General features: G+C 46.1%; 1 protein-coding gene across 1 annotated transcript; it reads right to left on the reverse strand.

Annotated features, from left to right (window-relative positions):
- Positions 1-2500: 2500 nt before the first annotated feature.
- On the reverse strand, positions 2501-4413 carry KHDC1L (KH domain containing 1 like). The gene is made up of 4 exons (XM_031455893.2): positions 4323-4413; positions 3992-4174; positions 3612-3715; positions 2501-2593 (listed from the first exon to the last, which is right to left on the reverse strand). Exons 1-4 carry the CDS (start codon positions 4411-4413, stop codon positions 2501-2503), a joined length of 471 nt encoding a protein of 156 aa, XP_031311753.2.
- Between the last annotated feature and the right edge of the window lie 6408 nt (positions 4414-10821).

The following is a 10821-nucleotide window of genomic DNA, read 5'->3' on the forward strand; positions in this document are numbered from 1 at the left end:
TTTTGGAACCATTTTAACAGTACCTCTCACCCCCCCCCCCATCATTTAAAAGCAAAACACACATTACTCTACCCCAATCATTGATAAAAGTAGGTTCTCAGGCCTTGAAACAGCCACTTTTATGAGCCTGGTTTCAACCGCTTCAAGAATCTGGTATCAGTGAAAATTGTTTCTTTAAAAATGTTTAAGGAGTGGATAACAACTCAGTGGTAGAGCCCGTGCTTAGCATGCAGCGAGTCCTGGGTTTGATCCCCAGTACAGCCACTAAAAATAAAGAAAGAAACTTATTTACTTCCTCACCTCAAAAAATAAATAAAATAAAAAATAAATCTAATTACTCTGCCCTCCCCAAAAAGTTTACATTTTAATGAGTAACAGTAAGACTTCACCCTCTGACTTGCCTAACTGCAAATTTGCGAGGTTTTTACTATATTTCAAAGCAGAAATTTATCAGATACACTACGTGCAAACTATAGATATACTCCCTGCCTGGAAATCACAGCACCACAAAACTAGTGAACGGCAATCTTCCTGTTCAAATAAATAAATAGAAAATCCAAAGGGACACTGGGGTGATCTATTTCTCCGTCCATTCCCATGGCCGGCTTCATTCTTCTCCTGATTTTGTTGACCAGTTGAAATCCCATGTGCTCTGGGATAAACCTCACCTACTTTCACTGTCATCTACATTCTCAACATTTCACCTGTTTGCTCTTTTTCTTCTCTTCAGTGATGCTCATCTCTTTCCACTACTTGCTTCTTCCTTCCCCTTTGCTTTGCCTACACTGGTGTGACTACCTTCCTAGATGCCATCGCCTGACCACCCCATGGCCCCAAAGGACTCACTCCTTCCTCCCGATGCGGCTCAGGATGCCACTCGCCCTTGGGAGATCCGTGAAGACATCACACCACCCACGCCCCGGGTCCATGCTTCTGAGCATCTCTGAATCTCCTCACCTGAGCCCTCTGGGTGGTGATGCAACACCACCTCCTGTTACCAGAGGCCTGTGGCTGCACTTGGTGGCGGGGATACCTGTCACTCCACGGTGGGAGCTCTTGCCTTAGGGGAGGCTAATTATTCTGCTCTGGACCCCCACGCCCCTGGCTGTCCCCTGCTGCCACTCTTCCCCTGTAACTGTAGCATCTCACTCTTACTCTTTCTCCTCAGAAACAGAAGCCTCTCCCACGTTACCAGCACCTCTCGAGAATGTACCTTCCTCTTTTACTCTACATCCCACCTTCCCTTTAGAAACAAGTATCCATCCACTTTCCCCAGCATCCATCCTGACCAGCAAGACAGTCAGAGCCACGCCCACCTAACCCCACAGAAACCATCTCTGTTCCGTCATCCATGAGCTCTGGAGGCTGATTCAATGGGCACCTTCAGTCAGCATCCCTTTTGGCTTTTCTGGAGTTGACCCTGAACACTGCCCTCTCCGGATCAATCATCTTCATTCACTTTTCCAAACTCTTTGTGCATCCTCCCAGATTCCATACTCAGCCTCTTCCCTTTCCCTCACCCTCCGTGCTCTCCTCAAGGTGGCTTCACTGATGACCGCCTAGGCAGCATGCCCCACCCCATCATGTATCTCCAGCCCAGACTTCCCTTCTGAGTAGTGCCTCTCAACGACTTCATTTGGGCATCACCTCGGATGCCAGACAGACATCTCAAGGGCAGGAGCATCTCACTGATGACACAACTCAAGCTTCTCACAATGTGCCCTGCAGGCAGCAGGTACTCAAGAATGCTGAGGCAGTGAAAGTGTCTCTTTGGGCCTTTCACTCAGCTTTCAGCAACTTCCAACGCCTAACTTTCCAGGCCTCTCACTCAAGAAGACTGTGATCGTCAGGCTCACTCACACCATCATAGCTTTCATCTGTTACACCTCCCTGCAACAGGGAGGAGCAGCGCCTCTCTCATGCCCGCCCAGCCCTCAGCATCCTTCACCTCTGTCCCTCCTCTGTTCCCACATACAATTGGCTCAGACCCCTCAGACAGCACCCAGGCCTAGGCTTTGCCCATCCACCAGGAAAGACTGCTCAAACTTCACTGTAAGTTCCAAGGAAAAAGGGGGTTTTGTCTCCGTCCCCATCCCTGTTCCCCACTTCCCTTTACATCATACGAATGCCAAGCCCACAGCCAGAGACAGCCCAGACTTTAAAATAACAATTGGATCCCAGACTTTAAAATAACAATTCGTGGTGGGGTGGGTATAGCTCAGTGGTAGCATACATGAGGTCCTGGGTTCAATCCCCAGTACCTCCATCTAAAAAAATTTTTTAATAAAATAAAGTAACAACTCATGCTTACTGACTGCCCAGTATTGTGCCAATCGTCCTCCCAGCTGTTATCTAATGTAATCCTCACCACGTGACCACAGGTAATCTGTCAGTTAGAATGGGCCTGGCTGAAAGGACCTTAAACACAAAGACATTCTATTACCCAGCATAACTGAACTTCAGAGGGAGGGGGGCTCCAGGCAGAGCACAATTTGCTCCATTACATCATCAAGGTTTCCAGTTCTGTGTGTCTGCGGTCATCCTGGTCAGTCAGGCACTGACACTGGTGGTTCCTCTCATTGTCCTCAGATGGCTCCAGGGGCAAGGGGCACCACAGGTCCCCCCATCACATCACAGGAGACAGATGGAGTGGGGAGTCCGCCCCCCCAAGTGGGATAGAAATCCTTTCCTGACACCCTATTAAACCAATAGTCACATGTTTAGTCCCAAACCTGGAAACAGTCCTATGTGTATGCCCTAACTGGCTTAAACCCATCAAAACTCCCCCTTTGGAGTTTGGCTGTAGTCCATCATGCTGGGGAGAGTTCCAAATGTGCATTTGGCATCCAGGAAAGTTCTGGAATGGAGATTTAGGAAGCCTTACTACTCAATTTATTCATGACTGGTGGGACCTCGGGATCCTTTGCTCCCAGAAATACTCCCCAATCCCACCCACAAAAGGCTGGCAGGCAATCAGGGACCATGCCTGAGCACTCACCTCACCAAGCTGCTAGGGTGGGACCACGTTCTGCCTCCATCCAGACTCCCAGCTTTCTCCTCTCTTCTTTTGTCTACCTTTTTAGGTCCAAAAGGACCCTGGGGCTGCTAGGAGGGTCCCTTCTTTTCTAGAAGCCCTTGTTTTTATTTAACCCAGAGCAACCTGCCCAGGCTCCAGGTGTCAGAGAAGCAGTTTGTGAAGGAGATATCAGCTCATCCCGGTTGCCCGGATCTCTGGACCCACCCAGAAACCCTGCCTGGGCTGGAGAAGCTCACCCAAAGGAAGGGACAGGACATCAAAGGCTTTGCTCATTGGGGCACTTATTTTACTGGCTCTTTGCTCACAGACCACTTTCTTACATCCAGGAGTTGGATGTTTCTCAGCCACATGCCTAGAAGGCCTTCAAGGGACAAGACTGGACCACAAATTCAACCTTGTGTCAATTCTCTTCACCCACTTTTCTCACCAATGCCCAAGCCAAAAACTTCCCCTCACATCAACTGCCCAGGGGAGAGCAACCCTTTACTACTGAGGTTGAAATCTAGTGGTGTCTGCAGCAACCAACCAACTGGTAAGGGCAAGCCCGAGAAGTTCTAAGAGAGGCAGTCCTCACTCTCCTTGTGGGGCAGAGACAGCTCGGAGCTGCTGGAAGTGGGGGGAAGGCCAGGTTGTGCGTGGTCAGGGGCTGACTCCGGACCCGCTGCAGCATCTCTTGGCCTGCAGAGAGAGTGCCTTGGTGACACAGGGCTCATGACTGGGACCCCAGAGCAGCCGAGCTCCCCAAGGGGACATTGAAAGGTGTGACCCCAGCCCGGGCCTTCCCAGCTGCCCCATCCACATCTCCCCACTGCCTTCCCATAACTCCCAAGTGCCCTGGCTCAAATGTTTGGGGCGCACATGGATTCCCAGCTGAGCAAGTGATCCTGGAGGTAACCGAGATGCCAGCAAACCCAACAGCAAGTCCTCCACCGCAGTCCAGCCAAGGACACCCACCTCGGGCCTGGTTGTAGGAGTCCCAGCTCCCGATACTCCGAATCACGTGGAACAGCCACTGCCTCCCCTCCAAAGGTCCGACAACAAGGACGCGTGTCAGGCTGGTAGTGGTGAACCCCATCTTCAGCTGAATGAAGGTTTGGCTGTGCATCTCGATGCGGTGGAGGTTGGCGTCCAGGCGGCCTGCGAGGAGGGATGCAGATGTAAAGGACCACAGCGCGAGGGGGTAGGGGAGGCATGGAATGGGTGGGGGTGATGATAGGGACCTGGAACAGACGGCTGGGGATGGGAAAGGAGGGAGGGCATGAGGGCGTGATCAAGGACCACTCACCAAAGATGAACTCCTCCTGCTCCTCTTCTATGTAAAATTCTAAAGGAAAGTTCAAGTTTTCAGGAAAGACCCACCATGGCTTGATCTCCATGTCCTTAACCTCTCCTACCAGCTGCTGAATAGGGGCAAGTTCAAGCAACTTATCAGAACAGGGCTTAAAAGCAATCAGGAAAGGCCAAGGGTCTGTGCTAAATATAAACATCTAAACATCTCCACCCTAGGGCAGGAGGGCCTATCCCTATAGCGTTTCAAGAAAATCCATTCCAAGAAACTGTCTACCCTACGCTAATCCCTTCATGGCCAACTGGATTATCTGATGAGTGTTTGCAGCCCTGATGCCCAGGAATTCAAAATTATAGTTATTCTAGTTTGAAAAGATCTTGGAGCAGATCTTGGGCATGAACCAAGGGAGGGCTGAGGGATGGAAGGTCCCAGGGCAGGATTTTCCAAATCGGCGTCCCTAGATTTGGACAGGTACTGTTTCCATCTGCTTGCACAGCTATAAGGAAATATCATAGACAGGTGGCTTGTAAACAACAAGCATTTATCTCCCCCAGTTCTGAAGGCTGTGAAGTCCAAGATTATGGCACCAGCAGAGCTTCCTGGTTCACTGATGACCTTCTTCTGGCTGTGTCCTAACACGGCTGGAAGGGCAGGCAAGCTCTCTGGGGCCTCTTCCAGGACATTCAGCACTGGCATAAAGAGACCTCCCAAAGCCCTCATCTCTAACACCATCACCTTGGGGGGTTTGGAATTCAACACGTGAGTTTCAGGAGGTTACACCAGCCTTCAGACCACAGCAGGGCCACCAGCTGGCCTCAGCTATTCATGTGTAGTCAGACAAGGTAGGCTTGTTAGGGTCCTGCGTGGAGAAAGAGGAAACAGCATGAGAACACAGAGCTTCTTGGTAGGACGGGTTGCAGGGAGCCTATTACCGGATTTGGCTGGATGACTCTAAGGAGGATTTAGAGAAGCAGAGACCAGTTTTGTAAAAATGGAGCAATCTGTGGTTATCTTGCCAATTTGTATCCAGGAGGCAAGGAGATGAATGTGGTCTTGACTGCAGAGCTTCACTGTCCCTGTCTGGTTTCAAACCTATTTACAGAGTATATTGGTCTTTCTACATCTGGTTCCATCATAATCAATGAGTGGCCTTGACTGGTTAAAATATTCCACAAGACAGCATGGAAGGAAGAGGAGGTTTATGTTTGATACGGAATATCAGAGTTTATCTGCCAGCTTCCTGCCACAAGCTCCTGGTACAGTTTCCCCACTTTTCAGTCTGCCTTTTTGCCCAAAGACAAAAGACAAAGGACATTCATCTTCAGAGTTCAGACCCCCACCATCCCATTGTCAGAATCCATTTATCACAATGTTTTCTGTAGAACTCGGTCTTCACCTGCACCCCAGTTACTCTCTTCCATGCCTTTGATTGCAAGACAAGATGTTAAAACATTTAAAACAGACCATGACTCAGGGGGAGGGTATAGCTCAGTGGTAGAGTGTGTGCTTAGCATGTGCAAGATCCTGGGTTCAATCCCCAGTACCTCCATTAAAAATAAATAAGATAAAATAAATAAATAAATGAACCTAATTACTATCCCCCACAAAAACAAAACAAAAATTAAAACAAAACAAAGACCATGACTGCACAGGGGCACTTAACAGCGGACAAGACATATGCACCAACTACTAGGTAATTACTAGAGGCAGTCATTGTTCATCCTATTAATAAGCTGCAAAGGAATGAACCTAGATTTCAAAACCAGGCCATGAAATCAAATGTCCATCCCACCTGAATCTGTTCTAGAAAGCCAGGTAGTCTTTTCTTTTAACCAATCACCGATGGTTCTACCTGGCCAGTAGTGTTTTAGGTAGTAGCAAGCAGTGTTTGCTGTGAAATTAAGTTCTTAGCTCCAAGAAGAAACCAAAGGCTGTGTAAAGATCCATAATCACCATGGAACTAATTTAAACTAATTTGTTGGACCTTGAGAATGGAGATAGTGTCAGCCGTGACTTCTGCTGGGGTCAGAGACAAATTCTGGGGCACTGTTTCTAGTGGGATTATTCCTATTGAAGTCAGAGCATCTGGAGTACAGGGGCAGGGGGAGTCCACTATCTGGCCAGACCTCCTGGGGGCTCTACTAAATAGTCCGCTCTCCCCTATTTTTAGGTCTCTGAGTATCTTTTTCAGAGAAACAGTTTCCTATAGGAGTAGGTGTTTTCAATATTGGAAAGTCTCTAAAAGTTACTCCATATGCACAAATAGGTTCTTGTAAAAATCATGTGAAAGCCTGATGTCTACATAAAAGTAGTATCCCATGCAGCCACTTTGGAAAACAGTAGAGAGGTTCCTTAAGAAACTAAAAATAAAATTACCATATGAGCCAGCAATCCCACTCGTGGCCGTATATCTGGAGAAAACTCTAATTCAAAAAGACACATGCGAGGGGAGGGTGTAACTTAGTGGTAGAGCGTGTGCTTAGCATGCAGGAGGTCCTGGGTTCAATCCCCAGTGCCTCATTTAAAAAAAATTAATTAAATTAAATAAATAAATAAATAGATAGATAAACCTAATTACCTCCCCTCCAAAAAAACAAACAAACAAACAAAAAAAGACACAGGCACCCCAATGTTCATAGCAGCACTATTTACATTAACCAAGACATGGAAGCAACCTAAATGTCCACTGACAGATGAATGGATAAAGAAGATGTGGTATACACACATACACATATATACATACAGTGGAACACTACTCGGCCATAAAAAATGAAATAATGCCAATTGCAGCAATAGGGATGGACCTAGAGATGTCATACTAAGTGAAGTAAGTCAGACTGCAAATTTCTTGAGCATGCTTATTTTCCTTTCTTCCAGTTGTCAAAAGCCCACATTCTCATCAGATGGCGCTATGAACATAGACTTCCCAGAAGGCAGAGTTGGAGTCTGTGTATAGATTAACTTGCTGACCTTCACTCATTGTGAAGGATGAGAGCCATCAGATCCACTTCCTGGGCAGAAGTACCTGGTGGGAGGGCTCCTGCTTCTGGAGTTGCTGGTGAGTCACCGCTACACCTCCAGCTCTCCACTGTCCTTGCTCCACAAAGTTGATTCCATCAGTGTACAGATGTGCAATGTCTCAGTTTCCAGTGGGATACCTGCCAGGTCCCAGCAGCTGGAACAGACCTGCTCATTGATCTGCCTGCAATCAGAACCAGATGGCAGCAAGGTGGCAGGATTTAAAGCTGCCTTTAAAGCCATGTAGGCATTATCAGCAGGATGACCTGATATTTGCCCTGCCTCCTAGAGGTTAACCAATATCCCTCTACCTGTTGTAGGAGGGGCAGCACACAGTGTGGGGTGTGTACTGTCATTGGTTGCCCCAGAGTAAGCTTCTCAGCATCTTGAAGGTCACAAGAGGCAGCTATGGATCACCAAGTAACTGGCCACCACCACTTTTTTGAGGGGAGATTAGGTTTATTTATGTATTTATCTATCTATCTTTAATGGGGGTACTGGGGAATTGAACCCAGCACCTCATCATTGCTAGGCATGCACTCTACCACTGAGCTCTACCCTCCCTGCTCCAGTTGTTTTGAAAGAAAGGCTACTGGCCTCTGACATTTGCCCAAGTTTTGAGTCCACACCCCAGACTGACAATGTCTCTCCTCTACAAACAAATCAAGTGGTTTTCTTAAGTCCAGCACACCAAGAATAGGGGCCATGAGCAGCTTTTCTTCAAGAATTTGAAAAGCCTGTTGACATTCCCCTGTCCATCCAAGGGGTTCACCTGCCCATTCAGGGCATCATAGGAGGGTTTTAGCAAGTAGCCCAAAGTTTAGAATCCAGGTCCTACAGAAACCAGCCATGCCAAAGAGTCCCCTCAGCTGCCTTCCATTCTTTGGAGCAGCCACTTGAGCTACTGCTACCCTCCAGTCAGGGTGTCAGGGAGCAAGTGTCTCCATCCCTGAGATCGCTCCAAGCCCAAACATTTAACAGAGGGTTGAGCTATTTGAGCCTTTATCTGGGACAACTTACACCCTCCATCTGCCAGGAAATTTAGGGTCAACATTATGTTGAGGTCGGGATCTTCCTTCTTTTTGCTGGTGATCTGTAGTTCATTCACATACTGGAAAAGAGTTACTCCTTTCCCTGTAAATTTCTCAAATCTTTAGCCAAGATTTCCCCAAGAATATAGTGGGGGAATTTTTGGATCCCTGCGGCAATACTGTCCAGTGGTATTGCTGTTTTGCATTGGTTTCAGATTCTTTCCATTCAAAGGCAAAAATTCTTGGGATTTGCCCTCTAATGGTTTGCAAAAGAAGTTCCCTGTCAGAGCGGGGAGGAGGGAACAAGGGTGGGGAGCTGCTGGGTAGATATTTTCCACAATTGTATTAATTACCCTTAGGTTCTGAAGGAATCAGTATTCCTCAGTTCTAAGGGTTTTTTTTCTCCCCCCTAGCGGGAGGATAATTAGGTTTTTATTTTTATTTTTTTTAATGAAGGCACTGGGGATGGAACCCAGGACCTCATGAATGCTAAGCACGTGCTCTACCACTGAGCTGTATCTTCCCCCCAAGTGTTATTTTTATGATGTCTCATGCACACAAAACTAAATTGGTTTCTCTCCCATTAATCTATTTTGTGTCGATTGTATTAGTCCAGCCACAAGGATTCCAGACGGGTAGAGGGGAAACTTCCATCTCCCTGAAGTGCTCATCCAAGCTTTTGGTCAAACATGTAATAAGATTAATTCCTGACATGTTTCTAGTGCTTAGTAACTTATATTCTCTCCTGTCTTGAGTCATTAAACAGTATGATATTCCTTTGCAATCGAATATTATCCCCTAAATTTTTATTTAAGTGCTCTGATGCTGAGAGAGGAGAATGAACTGCCTGAGAGCATCCCAACAGTGTGAGGACGTCACAGCTTGACCACAAGCCTCGTGAAATCTAGTGTAATGTGTTTTCGGGCAGAGGAGTAATTGTGAAACTCTCTGATTTCAGAGCCCCTTTATAGTCTTAAAAATGACTGAGGACCCCAAAAAGCTTTTGCTTGTGTGAGTTATATCTACTGATACTTTATTAGAAAGTAAAAGAGTTTTAAAATATTCACTTCTAAAATAACAATAATAGGACACATTGCGTGTTAACATAAGTAACATTTTTATGGAAAAAAAAAACCAAAAACACTGTGTTTTCCAAAACAAAAGTGTTTCATTAAAAAAGAGTGGCATCATTTTACATTTTTGAGAACCTTTTTTGTCTGACTTAGTGAAATGACAGTTGGGTTTTTGTAGCTGCCTGGGATTCAATCTGTGATGATATCACATGACACACAAGTCACATAGCTTCTGGAAAAGTTCCCTGTACATTTAAGAATGAGTGAGGGCAGAAAAGGCTGATAAGATCTTATTTTTATGAAAATAGTTCTGACCTCGGAGACCCCCTGAGAGGATCTCAGAGATTCCCAGGGATTCCTCAGGCCTCTGATGAAATCAAAATTTGTATTCAAAGGCAAGTGAAGGAAAATTTAAACATAGAATGTTTTCCCTGCCCTTTGGCCTCCTCTCCCACCGCTGTGCATTATGCTTTGACCAAACCTCCCAGTGGGCAGAAATACCTGCTTAACCTTAAAGAGCAACAACTCCTTGAAAGATATCACTCCTTCTCCATCCTGTGAGGGGAAAGGTTGACCCAGACCCACTAGCATTCCACGCGTGATCTGGATTTTGTCAAACGGTCAATAATACGCCATTTATTGTACAGCCCTCAATCTCAAAAACTTATGTAACTGTGCTTTGCTATAACTTTGCTTTATAACAGTTCTTGGAGTTTTCTGAGAGGCTGTTCCCTGGTTATCATCCTCAATTTGGCTCAGATAAAATTTTCCAGGGCAGGGAAGGTGTAGCTCAGTGGTAGAGCATATGCTTAGCATGCATGAAGCCCTGGGTTCAATCCCCAGTACTTCCAGATAAATAAATATTTAAATAAATAAACCTAGTTCCCCCTCCCCCAAAAAATTTCCATTTATTTCTTAGACCAACTGATTGATTTTTTCAGTGACACCCCGCGCGTGGAGAATTTCTGTATCTGGCACTGCTAAACGATTATGGAATACTACGCTCTGAGCAATGCTAAAACTAGTCCTGAAATGACATTCTTAGAGAAGAGGCTTACAATCAACGTGCATTATAACAGGCATGTTCATTGAAGTGGGCGATAGGTTTTGGATCCCATAATATCAGGAAGAGATTCAGGGCCATGGTTTGCAAATTTCTGTTTAGTAGCTGATGTTTTTTGTCCTAAGACACAGTCCTATTGTCTATTTTGTGGGCAAAGTTCTCATAATATCAGAAGATTATAAGAAATTATAAGAAACAATGAAACCCTTTTAGCCCCACAGTCTAACAAGAGCTCATCAGACTGCTGCCTGGACTCTTAGCCCAGTCCCACTCCCTCCATTCCTTAACCTGTAAAAATAGAAATAATAATT

The sequence above is a fragment of the Camelus dromedarius genome, chromosome 6 (assembly GCF_036321535.1).
Source record: "Camelus dromedarius isolate mCamDro1 chromosome 6, mCamDro1.pat, whole genome shotgun sequence".
Taxonomy (NCBI): Eukaryota; Metazoa; Chordata; class Mammalia; order Artiodactyla; family Camelidae; genus Camelus; species Camelus dromedarius.